General features: G+C 40.0%; 2 protein-coding genes across 7 annotated transcripts in view; one reads left to right on the plus strand and one right to left on the minus strand.

Moving 5' to 3' along the window:
• Positions 1–14052, minus strand: part of RSPRY1 (ring finger and SPRY domain containing 1) — a 35957-nt gene extending 21905 nt beyond the window's left edge. Inside the window, exons 1-2 of the mRNA XM_043437557.1 lie at positions 13901–14052; positions 3108–3612 (exon numbers count right to left, since the gene is read on the minus strand). Of these exons, the coding sequence (XP_043293492.1) occupies positions 3108–3457 (350 nt within the window). The 5' untranslated portion in view covers positions 3458–3612; positions 13901–14052. The remainder of the gene's footprint in view (positions 1–3107; positions 3613–13900) is intronic.
• Positions 14053–14144: 92 nt separating this feature from the next.
• Positions 14145–21626, plus strand: part of PSME3IP1 (proteasome activator subunit 3 interacting protein 1) — a 35200-nt gene continuing 27718 nt past the window's right edge. The window contains exon 1 of one of the 6 annotated variants that reach the window (XM_043437564.1): positions 14145–14273. Coding sequence is in view for 1 of the 6 variants with exons in the window: in XM_043437559.1 (XP_043293494.1) it covers positions 17376–17418 (43 nt within the window). In the remaining 5 variants the exon portion in view is untranslated. Of the gene's footprint in view, positions 14509–17207; positions 17419–21626 lie in introns of those variants that run through there. The other 5 variants (XM_043437563.1, XM_043437562.1, XM_043437561.1 and 2 more) reach the window with 5 other exon arrangements.

Genomic DNA, 21626 nt, shown 5'->3' on the forward strand with positions numbered 1-21626 from the left:
AATAATAAAAATGACAAGGTCAGTGACCAGTGAGGAATATGAGCACCTGAATTCTATACAGACACACTTAAAGGACACACACATCCCCACCCTCAAACAATATAAAGACCTCCCTGGTGGTCCAGTGGTTAAGAATCCAACTTAAAGTGTAGGGGGCGTGGGTCTGATTCCCTGTTGGGGAACTAAGAGCCCACATGCCACCAGGCAAGTAAGCCCGTGGGCCCAAACAACTAAGACCCAATGCGGCCAAACAAATAAAACATAAATATTATATATACAAAAAAAGAAGATGACAAAAATTCTTTGTGGAACAGAAACAGAGCAGGAACTTCTGGCGGGAGGCAAATGCTAAAACCATAAGATCACTAAGCTCTGGGCCAGGAACTAGACAGAGGTCACCAGGAGCTTTACGTCTGCAAGGCAGGTAAGGGGGACCAAAGCCCCACTGTTGCGAGGGATGGAGCAGACTTACCAAATCAAGTGGGAACAGCATTCCCCTCTCAGTGAAAGGAGTTGAAAAGCTCTAAATAGTAGCCTGAGCTGCAGGGGGCATAAAGTTGCAAGTCTCCAGTGACAGAAAAAGGCAGAGAAAGCCATGCAGCAGGACCTGGGCTTCCTAGAGTGGGGTGGGACCTCAGAACCACCACTTTTAGGTTCAGTTGTAGACTGAAGGCCCCTGGGCCCCAGATGGAGACAACGAAAGTGACAGAGAGAAATGGAGAAAGAGAACACGTGCGTGCACACACACACAAACACACACACAGAAAAAAACTTCCATCGAGAGGTGCCTGCAAATTAAAATTCCAAAGTCATGAGAATAAGTAACATTAATACCATCAGCAATCTGAGGATATAATACAAGAAAAAAAGGCAAAAGAGTTGAACTTCAGAATGATTTTTAAATTAAGTATATATTTCAAGTGTATTTCCTATAACAATGCTCTCATTATGCCATTAGGAACCATGCTGTCCTCTCAAATCAAGGTCATTCTCTTGTAAGTAACAAGTAGAGAGAGGAGAACAATAAATATTAAGATCATTTTATAAATGTGATATCTGCGTACATCCTTTTACACATATTCTTACTAAGCCCATCTGTCTTGTCTTCTATGTTTAAATAGTCTTATAAACTTTGTAGGTTAGCAAATTCTTTTCTCTATAGCAGTTTCTAAGAAAAAAAAAAAAGCTCTATAACTATGTTTACAAACTCTCTGAACCCGATTTTGCCACTATATTCTCCAACATGTCCCTCTATAGTTGTTCTGCACCTGCCAAATTTTTCCATTTTCAAGTGTACACTACTTGCCTCATAAGTCCACTTATAATGTGTAATACTGTACTGAAGCTTAGAAATAAAGCTCCTGCTTTGCTCCTTAATCACCTCTCTTAATCACCCTATAAAAAATATGGCAAAGTCTATTCTGTACCTGTTTTCCCAATGGGCTTAAATAACACTGCTGTGGTTTATTTCCTTATTTGGGAAGGACAATTTTTCATTACAATTTCATAGCATGCTTTAAATGTCACCATGAAGAAACTTTACATAACAGCTTCTAGACCTTTGCTTGAATTTAGGGGATGTAAATGGCATAGATTTATATTAAATAGATATTCCTACAAACATATTAAAATGACATTAAATTCAGATACCAGAACTACTTCAAAGGCAGGTTTTAATAAACTTAGGAAGGCCTTTCTGAGATGGTTACAGAGCATATTTGTAAGAATATTTCCTAGCATGCTCTATAGCAGAAAGAAAATATATAAAATAAATTTATTTCTATGAGAAAAAAAAAAGCAAAATAATACGCACAGGTATATCTTGCTTTATGCTATCATTTTTCAGGAACTAAACAAAACTGTTTTCTCATAAATGTGATTATCATGTTTAGATACTTAAATATACTGGCAGACCCTGAAGCAAAAAGAAACCAGATAGAACTTAAAAAAAAAGAAATAACAACTATCCTCTACAGAGGACATGTTCTGTACAAGGCACCATTTCTATCTGTGCTCAGCCACGTCCTGACTCTTTTTGAACCATGGACTGCAGCCCACCAGGCTCCTCTGTCCATGGAATCCTCCAGGCAAGAATACTGGAGTGGGTTGCCATGTCCTTCTCCAGGGGATCTTCCTGACACAGGGATAAAACCTGCGTCTCTTGTGTCTCCCAGACTGGCAGGTAGATTCTTTACCACTAGCGCCACCTTACTAGATGATTTATATATATTTTCTCATGATAATCCTTGTCAAAAAGGTATTACTTTCCTTTTATAGCTGAGGAACCTGAGGCTTAAAGAAGTGACTTGCTCAGTGTCATGTAGCTAGTCAAGGGGCTGGGCCAGAATCTGAACCTTTGTCCACTACAGTTCTAAAACTTACTGCTCCTTTCTGTGCTATATGGTTGAGTTAAAATACTTTTTCAACTTGATCAACACCCTTTAATCTCACTGTTATTCAGTCTGGGATTCTGCACTTAGACAAAGCAGGGGGAGAAACAAAACAGAGTACAGGTGTGTCCTGCAGTTTCTTTCAATTTCCAAGTTTCCAAATGGATCTAGGAGGGTCAGCTAAGGGATATATTGGTAAAAGAGGGAGGAGGATAGAAACTCCCCTTGACCTACGTCCTTCCATTGCCAACAGAAGTTGTGTGCAGCTACATTCTTGCTACCATGGGGTCGCAAAGAGTCAGACACGACTGAGCGACTGACCTGAACGTTATTGGTCAAACAACTTATCTTGAATCTCTCGTCAGTACAGTAGATAGCCAAGCAAGATAAGAGTGAGTCTTCACGAAACCATTTCCTCTTGTAGGCTTCAACACAAACTCACTCCATATTGACTACATTCCCCAACAGAGATCAAAGCTTGCATCGGTGTATTCTGCTACAGAAATGTTTAGACATTTCCAGACTGGAGTAGGTGTCAGCAAGTAAAATGATCAAATCTTATAATTTACTCTGATGAGAAAAGAAATAGTCTCCCCCTGCCCTATGAGTAATGAGGCTTGGCAGATATATCCTAACGCACTGAAGGAGTCCAAGAGTTATGATTCCTGGCATAAGGCTTTTCATTAGATAGGAGGTGACCGTGAGCCAGATACTTACTTATCTACGAGAGTCCGTATGACTGCCAGTGTGTCCAGCACTAGCCCGTCTACATTTTGTTTTTTTCTCCTTGGCTCATGAGGCCCTCGGCCTCTCCTTGGCGGCCGCACAGGGTCCCGGGGCTGGCTTCTCACGTCTGCAGTGGGCACTGCGCGGTTATCAGCCTGCTGCTGCTGGGCATCAACGCTGTCTTCCGCGCCACTGTCGTCTCGGCAGATACAGGAATTGCCCATGGTCGCGGCGGCACCTCCAGTCCCCAGGAAGCGGGCTATGTGCTCCTCAAGAGTCAACTGCAGACCCTGGCCAAGGCTTCTGCTTGCTAAGAACACGGCCCAACCAAAGACAATCATTTAGATAGTTTTCAGTTTTCCAAGTACTGTTTTCATAATCTGGAGTTGAGGAACTTGCATCCTATTTGTTTTTAACAACTGAATGCTGAAGAAAGTTGCAGAGGTGATCTCCAACATCATCAATTACAAGGAATCCTGGTCATCCAGTGGCAGGTCTAAAAGAGAAAAGAAAATGAGTCAAAGGTTTCTTGGCTACTCAATTTGATTTTATAGATATTAGGACTACAGTGAAGAATCATCTTTGGTTATTTTTATAGGCTTCTCATGCAAAGAGATGTCTTTATATAAGAATTAACAACCAGTGATTTCTTTTTGTCATTATAGTATAAAGTTGGTTGCTAAACCACATCCTTTAAACTACAGGAGTTACAATAGATTTCTTTTTTAAATGTATGTGTGTTTCTATCCATATAGAAATACATTAGAAGAATGTGTACAATTGCTTTAAGGCCTCCTTTTGTGGATTAAAAAAAAAACAACTATTTCTTGAGTGAATGAGAAAATTTAATATGTTTCAAATAAAATATCTAATTATAAACGTCTGTTGTTAAAAAAAAGTTATGATACAATGTGATAGCACCCACTTGATAACAAGAATAATACAAGGGTAGAGTGTTCTGTTTAAATGACCAAACTGCATAGATTTCCCATCTGGAGGACACTTGAGAATTCACAGAGATAACACAAGTAATTACAAAGTTTTTCCTTTATGAAAGCAAGACTTTGTTTGGGGGAAGGTCAATATATATCACAAGGTTACATTTTTCACAATGATAAGTTTGCTGCACATGTCTGCTACAAGGTTAAGAACAGGGAAGCACCAATGATCTTTTGTCTGAAAATACTAAGCACCTGCTATCAGGCACCAGGTCGGCACTGGGAGAATAAAGAACAAGATGTAGTCCCCACTCTCCAGAAATTTGTGGATGGCCATTCTCATCCCACACAGCATGTTTATCATTAAAAAAAAAAAAAAGCCTAATGATAGAGTCAGCCCTTCATTAAGTTGAGAAAATCTGGTTAGGTGTAAAAGGAAGTAAAGATTTGGAAGCAGGAGACTTAACACAGTAGCAAAGGGTGAAAAAAAAATCACGTGGAGGCCTGAAGACCAGGAGCCGTTAGGACACCAACAGACACATAAGGATTAGAGACTGGTATGGAGTCTCTATGCAACATTTGCTATTTACAAATAAATCCTCCTATCTTGAGCACTGGCTTAGGAATAGATATAAATATGAAAATAATGGGATTAGAGGCAAGAGAAAACTTGTTTCTGTTATTTTGGACAGATTTGCAGCAAATTCTTTCAAATATTTGCCCAGTTTAATTACTACTCATAAGGGAAAAAAATGGAAGGAAAAAAGTAGATGGAGATAAAAATTCTTTATATATATAATACTTAATCTAATGTAATAGTGGGAGAGAGGGGGAGGGACAGGGGAGGGGAAGAAGGGGAGAGGAGAGGAAATGGATAGACATGATCTCCCTCCAGAGTACCAAGACAGCAACAGGTGAGTCAAGTATAAGACCACAGATGTTCTTGGTTCTTCCAAAAGAATCAGGCCATCTTCAAAATTTGGAGGTTGTACTGTAAAGGATATGACTGAAGCATAGGTAGGGAGCGTGATGCAAGGATTGAGCTGAAAATAACCTTTTAAAAGAGAACACAGTGAGAGTCCCCTGATGGTCTAGTAGTTAGGATTCAGTGCTTTCACTGCTGTGGCCCAGGTTCAATCCCTAGTCAGGGAATAGATCCTATGAGGTGTGTGGCGTGACCAAACATAAATAAAAAAACAAAAATAAATAAAAGAGAACACACTCTAAGCCAGCAAAGAGTGCAAGTAATAGCATACCATTCCCATCACTGCAAGGATGGGAGTGATTGTGAGGAAAGCAGTGGGTTAAAAAGACGTTTGTAGACATGGAAAACCAGTGGAAAAGTATGAGTCATGACACACATGTGATGTGATGATACAATTAACTATCCAAGTAGAGGGAATGAGGTTCCTACCACAATCACAAGATTCCTCCCCATATTTGAAAATTCCAAATGGATAAAGAATTTTAATTTAAAAATAAATATATAAGGAAAATAAGAGTTTGTTGGATCTCAAATTCTTAAACTTTATTCCATCCAAATTATTTTTGCTAAGGCTTATTTAAACTGAATGTAGAATAATTCATGCACATTTCTATTTAGTATGTTTCAAAGCAAATGGAAGAAATGCGTATGGGTATTGCTAAAAATCTGACTAATTTGGAAGAATTATATGTGGTCATTTTTTTTTTTTCCTATTCCCAAATTGAACTGAGGTATAGTTCAGGTCAATTTCTTCCAAGAGTCATTTTCTTTAAATGCCCTAGAAAATGATGTCAGCTACAAAATTTGTTAAGAGAAGGAAATGTAAAAAAAAAAAATTTATATTTTCAAAATTTTAAAACCAAAAACTTTCTTTTTTTAAGGATTAGCTATAAAGACCAGGTGCAAAGAAGCTAATTAGGTGGGAGAAGCCATGAGGCATTTCAAAGGAAAGACTATGAAGCAAACAAGGAAAAAAAAATCAGAGCTGTTATCTTCAAATTTTTTAGCCGTGATCTTTAAATGAGCATACAGAGTGTTCTTGAAGGTTAAAGCCAAAAGCAGGACAAATAAGTGAACATAGTGTATGATCTTTCAGATTTATTTAAGACTAAAACATGGATAGCTTTTCATCTGGAAAAGCATCACTCACCATACTTCTCAGAGACTAAACTGTGAATACTTTAGGCAAAAGACTGAGTGCTGAAGTTAAACAATTAAACACTTTATACAGCTTTGTTTTATCTCATTCCAAAAAGCATTATGTGGTTCACTTTCTACAGACCATTGTTTTAAGACAGTAACATTCAGTTTACCATCTCATACAGGACACCAGAGGCCACCTACAGTACAGAGCACAGGCTTTGCAGTCAGTCTGGGCGCAGGTCCCAGCCCTGCAATACTTACAGCTATGCATTCCAATTATGCTGACTACTGACACACTTCAAAACATGGAAGATAGTAACAGTTCTTACACCTCACAGGAGTTCTGTGAGGACTACATGGAATAATACCTGTAAAACATGGCACGGTGCCCAACACTTAAATGGATCCCCACATGCAAGATGTTATTATCAAATGAGTACACAGCTAATCAGAAGTAACCAAATGATCTGGGAGTTGGGGGCTAGGAATAAGACCTGTCTTAATTATGAGCACTAAGATAACTAACAAACTTACCTTTTATAGAACTCATCTACACTGCACTGAAACGATGTTTACTTATCTGTATGTTTTTTCCAAGGGAAAAAAACCTTGGAAAAGAATGTAGCTTAACAATCAACCCCAAAGGTGATGGGCATTAAAATCACTTAGGTGCCTCTTAAAATACTAAGTCCTGGTCTACTCCAAATAGGCAGTATCTGAATTTCTAGGATGTGGCCCAAGCAAGTGTTTTCTTAAAGGCTCCTCAGATGATTCCAATGGCAGCCATGTCTGGAAATCACTGTGCTATAGAACCTAACACAGAAACTGGGACTGTACGCAAGACCTCCTGACTGAATGAAGGAACAAGCTGGAACACTAAAGAGTGATTCTTCTGGAGTCTAAAAAGTGAATCTCCTTTTCCAGAGAAATGAACTGAGGCTATCTTTGAATACACTCTTTTGGAGAGGTCAGTCAAAAACCCACCAGAATACAGTTACATCTGGTACAGATGATGTACAGTACATGTCAACACAATGGATGAAGCAGTCCCCTGTATTTCCCACCACAGCCCCCTGTGAAGCATCATACTAAACCAAGATGGTACGCTGCTTATGGGTAATGTTATTCAAGGGCTGACAGACGGCAAGGGATGGAAAATGAGTAAGACTAGAGATTATGTAAAGGCAACACATTTGTAATATCTATATACTACTTAGCATTAGATGGTCAAGTTAGTTTTTAAACAACAAAAAAATCTAGTCACATAATTTAAATATATACAACCATCAGCTGATTTCATGATGAATGAAATTATTTTCTGATAGATGATATGGCACTGGATGCCATTATGAGTAAAAATACTTCTCTTACCATCTAAATGGTAATGCTTTTAAAATCATCTCAGGGTTCATAACCATTTTGCTGAAAGGACCTAATTACAATCAAACATTTCCTTTGCAAATCTACTTCTCTGAAGTGCAGTATTATTTATTTTTATCCTCCCCTTTGAAAAAAAGGAAATAAAGGCTATTCTTTCCATTTCAGTATCATTTATGACTTATTCTCCATTTTATATGTTTTAAAGCTGCTCTGAGAGGGGGGAAAAAAATCAAACTTGGGCTCTCAGTGTTAGTGTTAAAGCAGTGAGGGCTGGTACTCAAAATACAGACCTCTACCATCATAACTCACCACAGAGACATCTGCCAACTGGTCTAACCCTCTCTAACAAATGGTCCAGGAATCAATGATTCATCTATTCAAATATTTGCTTGCATTCAATCATAATACAGCTTAGTGACTTTAAGAACATTTTCTATTCTCTGAAAAATAAAACCTCAGGACTATGCTGCCAAGAAAGGAGAGGCTGGTTAAATGAAGGAAGAAAAACCAAACTTTGGGCATAAAATTAGTATTGCTGTCATTTTTACATTATTGTTCCAAAATAGTGAATGCAGCACTTTTTTCCAGTCCACCCCACAGAGGCTAAATTGTACAGCATGAACAATAACAATATATAATACACTGGAAATCTTAATGATTTTCTCTTCTTAAAAAATGTTTTGGAATCTTCCCATAAGACAGTGAATGCATTTACAAGTGATAGCTTCTAGTGTCATGTTTACTATGCTCCTCCAATATTTCATTATGAAAAATTTCAAACATACAGCAAAGTAGGATTTTACAGTGTATACGTATATACCCACCACCTGGATTCTACTATTTACATTTTACTGTACTTGCTTTATCACATCTGTACACACCTATATCCATCATCAATCCACCTTTTTTTTTCTTGATGCTTTTCAAAGGCATCAATGTACTTCTCCCTTAAAAAATCAGCATGTATATCACTAACTGGCTTCAATATGTTTTGAGGTTACATTTACATAAAATGTACAGTTCTTAAACATGTAGGTGCTGAACTCTGTCTACTGCATATACCTGTATAACCCTATTAAGATAGGGAAGCCTACCCCATACATTTGCTTTTAAAATATCCTGCCGGACATTCCGAAGACCACAATTTTCTTGTGTTTAAATGGGAGGTCAATGTGTAAAACTTGGAGTCAACAAGATTATTTGGTAGCAAAATAAGTAGGTAAGAAAGATGTACTGTATATCAAGAGTACACCTGCCAGTTGAAACAGAAACCACCTGAGGACATTTTAACAAGAGGATGTTTTGTCTCTAGAGTCTAAGATATTTCAGAGGAAAGGGAAGGGAAAGATTGTAAAATATTTGGTTGGAGCTTCCCTTTTCCCCCAAAAGGAAGGGCAGCTCTGATATTTTTACATGTCATTCAGGTGTTGAAAACTATTTGTCTGCAGTGGCAATGAGCACTTGAGGTTTAAGTCACAGAAGGTATTCTTATCCATGATTGTAACTTTCAAGTTGTCTGGGAAAAGCACTGAATGATTCTAATACTTCTCTTGTGCAGTGAGTTTGGTTTAAGAAAGTACATTTTTTGAGGGAAAAGTAGACAATTTTTTTGGTTGAACTGTTGGAGGAGTACTTAGGGTAGAACAGAGTAGGGGATTACCAAAAGCAAATGACAGTAAAAAGAAAAGAGAGGGGGGGAAAAAAAAAGGAGAAATGAATAATCCTGCCTGGTCTCAAAGGCTGAAAAATTTGTCTTGGACCCAAAAAGGAAACGTTAAGGAAGAACTGAGGTAAGTGCTAATGACAGCTGCCATCCAGAGGAGAAAAACAAATGTAATACTCCATACTATGGGGGATTTTCACCTCCAGAAGACCAAATAACAGGAAATAATATAGATGTGTCATTCAAACACATCATTCACAAATCTGAAAAGATTCTTCTGTTATAGAAAACTCTCTGCTGCTAAGAAAAGCAAACAAAAAGTAAACAGCATGAATAGCAACACCTTTCTCAATGAAATCTACTTAAAATGGTGTCTGAAACACTCAGTTGCACACTTGACTATATATCTACTGGAACCTAAGAGGAAAAGTGTTAGTTGTTCAGGTGTGTCTGACTCTTCGCGACCGCATGGACTGTAGCCCATCTAACAGATACTCAGTATTTTAAGTGAATTCATTCTAAAATCTGTAAAAAGTTTTCTTTGAAAAGCTGAGAACACATCACTCAATAAATATGAACCCAATGCTAATATGCCAGGCACAGAGCAAAGATGAAAAAAGGTCCCTCATACTTTTCTTAAAGGGATGAAGGGCAGCCACAGACAACAGAGTGCCCAATCCAAAATACAGCACCTGCCATAGAAGCCCATGCATATAGTGTCAGGTTCACCAGAAGGAAGCCTCTCGCGCCACCATTTTTCCAGTGGAAAAGGAACTTAGTTAACATTCAAGTATCTGTACAAGCAAGTTTTTAGGTGACTATATATATTAGCCTTGGCAATAGGGGAATGAAGGATTTAGATCTGCACTGCAACACATTCATATCTTAAATGATAAGACAAAATATTGTTGGTACATATATCCCTACCATGCAGTTGAAAAGTTAACTGAAAGTCCATCAATTTAATTGATAAAGATGAAGATAATGGTAATGCTAATGAAAAATAAATAAAAGAGGAAGCACAATGAAAAACCAAGATCAATTTGAGACAATACTGATGATAAATCCTAAACAAGCACCTTTCCAGAATATTGTAAGAATCCCCATTCTGCACATGACATGGTAAGAAGCTTTGTGTTGCTGCCAAGTGTCTCAGGACAGTACCTTCTGGGAAAACAAGGTATCAGAGACAACAGTAAACTCTAATGTTATGCTAGTTTTGGTTCATGAACATCATGGTATAGTGACCTGGTAGATTATTAATAAGTAGCCTTTAGGTGCAGGTAAGTATGAACAACTATGAAGCAATAAGAACTGAAAAAAAAAGAGCTGCATTTTCAACAAGGTGGGGCAGGGTAGGAGACATACTTTGAGAATCATTGCATTAAAGGAGCACAGAAAAGGAAACTTAATTCTTTAGGAGGTAGAAGGGGTAAAGAAAAAAAAAACAAAACTGACACTGAAACATTAAACTGAGGTAATAATAAACCTGCCGAATAAGGTATTTTGAAACTTTCTACTTGATGTATATAAGACCCATGAAATTATGTTTGAAAACTATCATTTCAAGCAATACGAAAGTTACATGCAGGGTTCATTCCTTAACAAACTTAAGGAGTGTATCAATCCTCTGCTGTCTCAAATGCATTCTTAGTTTTCCAAAGCTTAGAGAGGTAGAAAGTGGAATATTCTCCAAGAGTTCACCACTACTTATTAGGTATTACCTCAGTTAGCCTTGTATGTATCATAGTTATCTATAGTCAAAAATGATTTTACATACTGAACCAGCAAGCATTCCCTCTGGACACCGAGAGGGAATAGAAATAAACAAATAGAACAAATATGTACCTTTTTTCTAATCATAAAGGTTGGGAAGAAAACTATTTCAAAAGTTTACTTATTGAACAGATAAACCAAAGGGAACATAGTCACTCATTTGCATTCCTACAAAGTTGTGAAAGTCTCTTCCTCAGGTTGTGGCCCAAGTTATGGCATTCACTATTTCATAACTATTCTGTTTTTCAATTTTATAATTTGAACACCAGGAAAAACTATCCATAATCAATGGGAAATGCTTTGAAAATGCCCAAATATTTGAAGAGAAGCTACATAGTTTACTACCCCACCCCATAACTCTTTTGAAATAGATTACTGGTTCCATTGCAGTTCCTGTCTGTGGTGTCTAATGACTCTTCACTTACTTTTGCAACCCTATGATTGTCACATCCTACTTTACAAGAATTCCACCACAAAACAGAAAATTTCCAATTTTAAGTAACGTAGGTAAAGTATCTGCTTGCAATGTGGGAGACCCAGGTTCGATTCCTGGGTCAGGAAGATAGCCTGGAGGAGGGAATGGCGGCTGCTCACTCCAGTATTCTGGCCTGGAGAATTTCATGGACAGAGGAGCCTGACAGGCTACAGTCCATGGGGTTGCAAAGAGTCGGACACAAATGATAGACTTTCACTTTTCACACAAAATTCTGTTTTTATTTCCCCTTGATTCTTGGCCAATTTACTAAGTGAAAAGTTATTTTGCTGACGAAGCAGAGAAAGTCCACAAAGAGTATGCTGGAACACTTCCTATAATCAATAAGGTAAAAATAATCATGAAGTGCAGAAATAATGAAGGGTTTATGAAAATGGCAAAAGCAGGACACAGATTAAAGCAGCAGGTTTGGACAATGTGTATCTTGGGAACCAGAAAGCTCACAGAATCACCACAGGGATTTTTTCAAAAAAGACTCATGGAACGTAAGATTAGAAAAACAGGAAACTCAGGTCAGCTTTTTGTTTAGAAAAAAAAAAAGAAACTTCAAAAATCACAAATTACTCAATATTTGTTAAACCAGCTCTAACAATTGCAACTAACCAAAAATTAGGAAAATGTCATCCATGGACACAGTACTTATAACATCATAGAGGGATTTACAAAGCAAGATGTCATCCCAGGAAGTGCAAACTATACATGGGTGAAAAGCAGAAACAATCGTTGTGGGAAAAAATTTTTAAAGCCTTTGCTAATGTGCCTCATAATGTATGGTTTGGGGTGACTCCAGGAAAGCATAATATTCATGGAGAAAAAACAGAGGTCTCATTTATAAAATAAAAACTGAGGGAGAAAACATGATACTCACTACCTGTACATAAAAAGGCCACAAATACATATATATGGAAAAGGGGGGAGTGGTTTACAATAATGAGATTAAATTACCTGGAGGAAAATTTCAGCTGTCAGAAAAAAAAAATTCCTGAAGGAAAAGAGTACATTATAGTGCTATCTCTTGCAGTATCATCAGAGGTTCAAAGTAAATTAAAACTCTGGGAAAAAACCATCCTCCACCCTCATCTAAGCTGGAGCTGAAATCATGGGTTTAGACTATATAACCTAAAAAGCTGGAAACCTTGAAGCTTTCAGTACAATATGGCTCCCGCACTCCATAGGTGATCACCAACTGTATTAATGCTAATCCCTTATATCTATACACTGTCTCACAGTTTAGAAAGAGCCTTCACTTTCACTCCTCAACAGCAACCCCTTTGATGGCAGAATCACAATACTTTCACACAGCTTGTAGTCTGCAAAACACTTTCACACACTGTGTTATTTTACAGAAGAGACCCAAGGAGGTTAAGGAGGAGGAGATGGCAGGTAAGGGGCCTGGATAACCCGGGGACTCCCTTCAGTCAATTAAATAGACTCTTCTAACCTTTAGAAGTTCAAAGTACAACACTCCAGGGGGAGCAACCTCATTCAGACAGCTACACAGGATAGAACTGAAGAGTCTCAGTGGATCATTTCTGCCTCGATCTCCGACCCCAAACACAGGGAAACTGAGGTATCAGGTAGAACAAAAGCCTGATCGAAGAGTCACGTACGGAGTGTCGGTGGGACGGACTTTCCCCCACTCCACCTGCACTATGTCCAGAAACGGCTGATTCCTATGTTTCAAAGTAAAAAGCCTGCCATTCCCGCTTCTCTCTATTTCCCACCCGGGCTTTCCTATGGCTTGGGGGGGGGGGGGGGCGGATCTTCCTCCCGGAACCGCGCAGCAAATCCCCTCTCCCCAGGCTCTTACTCATTTTTCACATCGGGCCTCCGAGGTAGGGGAACCCGCCAGCTCTGGCTCCCAACTCCTAGCTTCTCGCTCTCTCTGAGGCGTTTCTTGACCCTAAGGCACGTCTAAGCCTCCCCAGGGATGGTCTTCTGCCACTCCTGCCACCTGAATCTCAAACTCCACAAAAGGAAACCCTCCCCCAAGCATCCTCCTATCTACCCTTCTATCCTGGCCACCCCCGAGGAGCACCACTATATATCAGGAGCCTCCCAGGAGCTACCTGCCTCTCACCTGGGCCCTTTTAGCCGCGGCCTCCGCAGAAGGGCGACCCTCAACCACCTCCTCGGTCAAGAAACCCCTAAAGCGGAAACACCCTCTTCCAGGGTCCTCTCCCAGCGCCTTCAGCACGGGCCTCGCTGGAGAACCTCCGAGCTGCTTTCTGGGCTCTGCCCAACGCCACCCGCTCCCAGCCCCCTCCTCAGAATCTCCCCCAGCCCAGTCCGGTCTCCCCGCCGCAGATTCAGGCGGCTGTTCCCCTCCCTCACGAACGTCCCCAGCCCTGGGACTCCCCCCGCTTCGCGTTCCTAGGGGCTTCCCGACTGGGCTGCGGCACTGACTTTCTCCAGCTCTCGGGCGCACTCGAGGGAGGGGGCGGCGGCGGCTGCGGCGCGACTCCTTTGTGACAGGTCCAAGAGAGCGGTAAAGATGGACGCGAGGCCACGGCGCTGCCATTACGTGCTGGGCCCACCCCCGCTTCGTACCGCCCCGGCCCTCCCTCAGTCCCCTAGGAAACGCCCCTTCCTCGGAGGCAAGCCCTCTTCCTCACATCCAATCAGCTTTCAGGGACTACATCACGTGACAACACGACTCGGCCCGCCTTCCTGGAGGGAGCTGGCCAATCCCCTTGCTGACGTGTGAATGGCCCAATCAAGTCTCTCCCGCTAGCTTACAAGGCAGCGGATTTCCATCTGGTTCTCGGGAGGAAGGGAGGTACGGATTGGGTTACACCGCCGGAAGAGGGGTGGAACATTGTTGTGGCGGTGAGGAAAAGGAAGCCCTGAAGGGTAGAAAGAAATACCAAAGCAAAGGCTGTTTTCTTGCTTTCATTCTTTCTGTTTTTACTTTCCTTCTTTTCATTTTTTTTTAAGAGCGAGCGGCGTTTGCGGTGGCAGTTTGGGGTGGGCGCCGCCGAGGTGAGGGGGTCTCGCCTCCCGCACGCTGGTAGGTGAGTGCGGCCTGGGCCTTGGCCAGGCAGCGATACCAGGGCGCCAGCGTCCTCGCTGAGGAGGTGGGGGGCTGCGTCTGACGTGAAGTTTAGGGCCAGGCCTGCCCCTAGTCTGCGCTCTCGCCTAGGGTTCTGAGTCACCAGAGACAGGGGCTTGTGGGGCCCAGCCTGAGGAAAGCCGAAGGAGCCCGCGGGAACGCCTCCAGTTCCTGTGGAGGAGGGTGCCGACACTTTCAAGCGGTCCTGGGGCTTTGGGTCTCTTGTCGGCTCCTCTCTACGTTTTCTGCCGGGTGGCAGGCTTCAAGCGAGCAGTGAGCTTTATCTCACAGGTCTTGGAACGGCTCCAGGCTACTCCGGAGATGTGGGGGTGCCTGCCTGGTTGCGAGTTTCTGAGTCACAGAATTAGTTTAGGATAGAAACATTAATTATGCTCCATGTACCAGTCTCTGTGCTCAGTGCACTTTCTTCTAAAGGAAGTCAAACTGGCGTGTTCGTCTTGCAGAAAACTTAACTGAGGGTTGAAGCGTCTGGAGAACTGCTGGCCCAGGTGAAAGCCAGCGCGCATCGCGGTAAAGGTGGAGACCTATTCCTTCTTAGCACTGGTTTCGAAACTAGCAAAAAACAAGAGCTTCTGTGGCCCTTTTAAAATACAGATTCTCGGACCCCCCACCACAGCTAGTCCGCCTCAGGTCTTGGGTGGGAACCAGAAAGTCAAGTGCAGGTCTGGCGGTCAGAATTCCCAGTGACCTCTTGTGTACCAGCGGTTGGATGATATTCGTTGATAATCCAGCTGTTTGCCTTATTGCTGTGTTAACAAGGACCCCGTAAAAAATGGTTTGGAAAGCACTGCTTCTGAACCCCGTGAAAGGAATTAGTGTGTAGTAGACTCCTTTTTGATACAAGGAATTGAGTAGAGACAAAGGCAGCTTTTACAGTCTTGCATACAGATCTTGAGATGAACAGTTTATAAGGGTCTGAAAGCTGAGGCTGCCCAGTTATTTTGCTCAGCTGGGTCTTAATGCCTTTCCCTCATGGAGAAATTCTTCGTGGTTGTAACAATTATATCAATACCTTTTACCTGGTTAGCAGTCCTTCCCGTTTAAGAATCTTGCTTTTGTGATTAGAATCAAGCTGCTGCTTAAGAAATTGAAAACCATGTATCTGGTAAATGAAGTGATTTGAGCGCATGGTTCAGCTGTAGACTCAATTAGCGTAATTATATCTTCGTGGCAGGTAAATTAAGCAATTTCAGTGTGCTCACTATTGATCTCCTTTTGAACGCGCTTTGTCTTCATTCTCAAATACCACCTGTTTCGCTTTTTCTATAGCATGTGTTTTACAGTTTATTTCGTCTTTGGTTTTCTGAATTTTCCTTATGATGTATGCAACTGTGGATTTGTTTCTGTTCAGTGTGTTTGGTGTCTATTACACTTCTAAATTTTTGGATTAGTGTCTTTCATAAGTTCTGTAAAATTCTTAGTCATTTATAATCATGTACTGTTTCTGCCCTGTTGTGTATCTTCCTTCTTTACAGATTTAATGTAGACCTTTCTCCCTCTTTTCTTTATGCCTTTTCCTCTTTTTACTTTTCTATACTACATTCTGCATAATTTCTTTTTTATGAATTCTCTCATAAGTTATTTCTGTTACTAAACTCATCTGTTGTGATTTAAATTAATTTATTGCATGTTTTAGTCACTGAAGTTCTGTTTTTTTCTTTTCAAATGTGCCATGCCACTCTCTTAATGGTTTCTTATGCTCCGCTGTTAATTTTGAGGCCTGGTTTTTATTTCTTTAAACATGGTAAGCATAATTGTTTTGTAATCCATATGTGTTAATTCCACTGTCTGGATGTCCTTTGGTCTGTTTATGTTTCCAATTATTCCTGCTTTTTTTCTTACCAGTTCACTTTTACCTGATGCTGTAGTTCTTTGGGGTACCAGATTAAGATGGAGAAAGAGGTAGTTATCAGACCCCACACACCTTACGTGGGCTCTCTGCTTTTGACTTTTGTTTCCCAAGGGTACCAAAACAGTAGCTTTCAAGATCAGAGAAATCCTCAGGACGAAAACCAGTTTGAATATTGGGCTCAGTTTCTGGTTTCCACCTTGTCTTGTGTTTTTGTCGAATTCTTTACTATCTTGTGGGCTTTTCTATTTGTTTAAGAATTATTTAAAAAAACTTTCAGTTTTATTTGTTGCAGAAGTGAGGGATTGGTCTCAATTACCTAGCCCGCTGTTCCTGGAAATGGAAGCCCCCTTTGATTTTAGGAGTGAAATTTGTCTTTCAGGCAACCTTGAGTTAAAGGTTCTTTTTCTTCACCTATCTAAAACTTCCACCACCTTTCACAGTGCAGTGTCCTTGTTGTTCAGTTGCCCAGTCATATCTGACTCTATATGACCCCTTGGACTGCAGCACGCCAGGCTTCCCTGTCCTTCTCCATCTCCCAGAGCCTGCTCAAACTCATGTCCGTTGAGTCGGTGATGCCATCCAACTATCTCATCCTCTGTTGTCCCTTTCTCCTCCTGCCTTCAATCTTTCCCAGCATCAGGGTCTTTTCCAGTGAGTTGGCTCTTCACATCAGCTGGCCAAAGTATTGGAGCAGTGTCGTAGCTGCTATCAAAGTTAAGCTTCCCCAGTGCTTTTTTCTAGTCTTCATTTTCTGAACTCCTTAGTGCCTAATTTCTTTTCTCTTAGAGCATTTACCCTCATTCTCCATTTCCTCAAATTGCTCCTGTACTTAACCTTCTCTCTTCTTTTGAATTCAGATTCCTTATTGCTAAAAAGTAGTGTCAGTTTAGTACCTAGCACTGTGACTTGCACATAATGCTATTGCTGCTTGATTGTGTCCGAGTCTTTGCAACCCCATGGACTATAGCCCACCAGGATTCTCTCCACAGAATTTTCCAGGCAAGAATAGTGGAGTGGGTTGCCTTTTCCTACTCTAGGGAACCTTTTCTACCCAGGGATCGAACCCACATCTCCTGCAAGTCTTGCATTGGCAAGCAGATTCTTTACTACTGAGCCACCTGGGAAGCCCTGCCTTGCACATATGTTCCCTGTAAAGATTTACTTCAAAAATACAACTGAATGAGTGGGCCTTGTATGTTTGGTGTAGTGTAAAGTCCTTTATTTTTTTTTAATTTGGTTTTGGAGAGGAGATCCGTAAAGCTTGGAAGGTGGGGGTGAGAGAGAGTGTAATTTAGTGTGGGTTAGGTTCCAAAGTCCACCCAGATGGTAAAATAGTGTGTAATCAAAGCTATCCTCACAATAAACTGTGGAAAATTCTTAAAGAGACGGGAATACCAGACCACCTTACCTGCCTCCTGAGAAATCTGTATGCAGGTCAAGAAACAACAGTTAGAACTGGACATGGAACAACAGACTGGTTCCAAATCGGGAAAGAAAGATGTCGTCAAGGCTGTATATTGTCACCCTGCTTATTTAACTTACATGTAGAGAACATCATGCGAAATACCAGACTGGATGAGGTACAAGCTGGAATCAAGATTACGGGGAAAAATATCAGTAACCTCAAGATATGCAGATGATACTACCCTTATGGCAGGAAGCAAAAGAACTAAAGAGCCACTTGATGAAAGAGGAGAGTGAAAAAGTTGGCTTAAAACTCAACATTCAGAAAACTAAGATCATGGCATCCCGTCCCATTACTTTGTGTCTAATAGATGGGGAAACAATGAGAGACTATTTTTGGGGGCTCCAAAATCACTGCAGAGGGTGACTGCAGCCGTGAAATTAAAAGACGCTTGCCTGTTGGAAGAAAAGTTATGAGCAACCTAGACAGCATATTAATTATTTTGCCAACAAAGCAAAATTATTTTGTTTTGCCAGCAAGACAAAATTATTTTGCTGTCTAGTCAAGGCTATGGTTTTTCCAGTAGTCATGTATGGATGTGAGAGTTGGACTATAAAGAAAGCTGAGTGCCGAAGAATTGATGCTTTTGAACTGTGGTGTTGGAGAAGACTCTTGAGAGTCCCTTGGACTGCAAGGAGATCCATCCTGTCCATTGTAAAGGAAATCAGTCCTGAATATTCACTGGAAGGACTGATGCTGAAGCTGAAACTCCAATACTTTGGCCACCTGATGCGAAGAACTGACTCATTGGAAAAGACCCTGATGCTGGGAAAGATTGAGGGTGGAAGGAGAAGTGGACGACGGAGGTTGAGATGGTTGGATGGCATCACTGACTCAATGCACATGGGTTTGAGAAAACTCTGGGAGTTGGTGATGGACAGGGAAGCCTGGTGTGCTGCAGTCCATGGGGTCACAAAGAGTCAGACGTGACTGAGGGACTGGACTGAACTGAAAGTCAGCCCAGATGGTAAAATAATATGTAGCCAAAGCTATCCTCGGAAATCTATTAGGGAGGCACCATGTTGGGTATACGTATACCAGGGTAGCAAAATTCCAACATGACTAGATTTTTCTCCAGCTTTGAAACAGATGCTATTTTTTTCCTTTGAGTTTTAGATAAAGTAGTTGGTTTGCATTTAAGAATCACTGTGTGTAAAAAATACAGCTCATATTAGAATTACATACAGTGAGGGGGATGTAAGGCCTCTGAGAGGCACGGATGAGTTGGGGAGTTGAGAATCAGCTAAGGGAACCAATATTTAAATTGTTATCTTTTTTTCTTCCAGTGGATCTATCACTAGATAAATTCAAGGTAAATGAGCATATGATGAAACTGTTCTTATGCTGTGGAAAGATACATTGCTTGTGTTTTCTAGATGTCTTGCAAAAAGAGGTTACTTCAAATTGCTGTTTATAGTAAACATTCTACATGTGAATTGCATTTGCTAATGCTGTGCCGTCATTTTTAGATTTTTTTAGTCCTCTTTGCTAGTGGAGTAGGTTAAATAAGCCTCAGTGTTAGAAGAGTGACTGAGAATTACTTTGTAGTAATAAGTGCTAACAGACTGTTCTGTTAGTAGTTGTCATGCTCTGAAGTTTTATAGGGAAAGTTGGCTTGATTTAAGTTACTGTAGCTTGATAGAAGTGCCTTCTGGCCAGAAAGCAGTCTTTTCTAGAATGATTTTTAGTTTGCCAAATTCCTCTTAGTTTCTGTCCTACATTTTAAAATCTCACGTGACTTGAACATCAGGATAATGTTGGAAGAGCAGTGCTTAAGTATATTTACTAACAGAAAAAACATGGATTGGCCTATTGTTTTTGCTCCCATTGGGGAAGTCTTAGAACATTGTGACACAGAGATCTGATCTGCCCTGGTGTATTTTTACAAGTACAGTGTATCTAATGTTAGAAATTAGGAGGGTATGGTGGCCAGTGATGTATACACTTAAGTAGTCTGCCATCACAAAATTCAAATCCAGAGGAAACCAGATCTCATTTACTTGCATCATGGCACGAGCTAAATGGAATAATTTTCATGTCAGCAATGGCAATTATCTTGGGAGCAGCAATGTAAGTTTTGTTTTTTGAAACTTATATAGCATGTTGTGCATAAACCCATTCTGTCTCACCAATCTGGAAATTAAATACTACAATCTCCAGTACAAACACAGTAGTGCAGTGTTTAACAATTACCTCAGCTTGAAATATAAGAACATTGTTTCTTTGGCTGTCAAGCAAATTTGAAAATTTGCATTCAGTTTGAAACTTTTAAGTTGGGACAAAGTGATTTTGGTATGGTTTTGGATTGTCATGAATTCTCTATTTGAAGAACTTATATAATCCTTTTAAAAATACTGTACTGTTTAATTTGATAATTGAACTTGAATCACCATAAAAAAGTGCTATGAGAGTAAAGAAAAGTTGGCCCAGTTATTCTTTCTAAAATTAAACACAGTAAGGACAAAATAAGCATTCTCAATGTAAATCTTCATCCCTAAATGAATTTTTATCATTAGATTTCCAGACCCCTGGACTTTTGTTTATTTGTGTTTTGTTTTTAATTATTCTAACCAAAGAGGAAAATAAGAGACTTGTGAAAATTTAGGTAAGTTGTAGGAATTAGAAATAAACACTAGTTTCTGATTTCTGTGCTTCTGGAAGAAGGTAAATAAGTTGAGGGTAGAAATCACCTTTCTGTTGCAAAATAAACAGCTAATGAATGTTGGACTCCAGAGAAAAATGTTTTGTGCAAGAAATTTTTAGTATGAGCGCTTTTTTTTTTTAGTTAGCTGAAATTAAAGGAAAGTAGCAAGAGTTATTCTTGAAGATGTCAGTTATCTAATATAGTAAGGTGATGTAATCTTTGGTCCTGTGTTTCCTATTGCACAAGTTGTATGATGTTTGAATAAAATTCCCTATGGGACAAAGACACGTTAGTGAATACTTGTTTGATGACTATTATTTTCTATAATTTACATTGGACAGTATCTAAGAATATGTATGTGAGAGCATTCCTCTCTGCTTAAATTCTTCAAATTCTCTCCCTGGTTGGTTTATCCAGTAAGTATGTCTTATATACTTAATATATGCCAGACACTGTGCTAATAAGCACTGTGGATACAAAGAGCTGTTGGAATAGTCGTCACAATAAATAAATGCTATAGTAGACTTAGAAATAGCTGGAATAGGGGCCAGAGGAGAAACAGAGAGACTAATAGAATGCTCTTAGAGTAGTTTATGCAAGATGAGGCCCTGAAAAGAAGACATTAGAAAGGAAAGGATGAATTAAAGAGAGATCATTGTGAAGTGGAAACAACAGAACTTGGTGACTAGTGGGATGTAAGGGAATAAGGAAAAAGGAGTCTTAAGTATATGCCCAGGTTTTCAGCTTGGGAAACGGGGTTAATCCCTATTTGTTCTCTTCATTACTGCCTCTTAGCTGTACTGTTTACTTTGGTAATTCATTATATACACTGTTATCTATTAGGAACTAGTACAAGAATACTAGCTCTTTAAAGTTTATTTTATGTACCCCAATAGAATTTGCACAATGCTGGACACAGAGTTAAGCAGTGAGCATAATGTTGAGTTTATTTAAATTAATAATAAAACAAAAGAACTATAGTAAAGGGGAATTATAGAATTACCAAATACATATACATGGAAGCTTTTCCTGATTTCCCTCAGTTTCATCTGCTCCCTTTCCCACTTCACTTGTCATGGTTGTTTATGTCACTGATTT

This window comes from Cervus canadensis, chromosome 18 (assembly GCF_019320065.1).
Source record: "Cervus canadensis isolate Bull #8, Minnesota chromosome 18, ASM1932006v1, whole genome shotgun sequence".
Taxonomy (NCBI): Eukaryota; Metazoa; Chordata; class Mammalia; order Artiodactyla; family Cervidae; genus Cervus; species Cervus canadensis.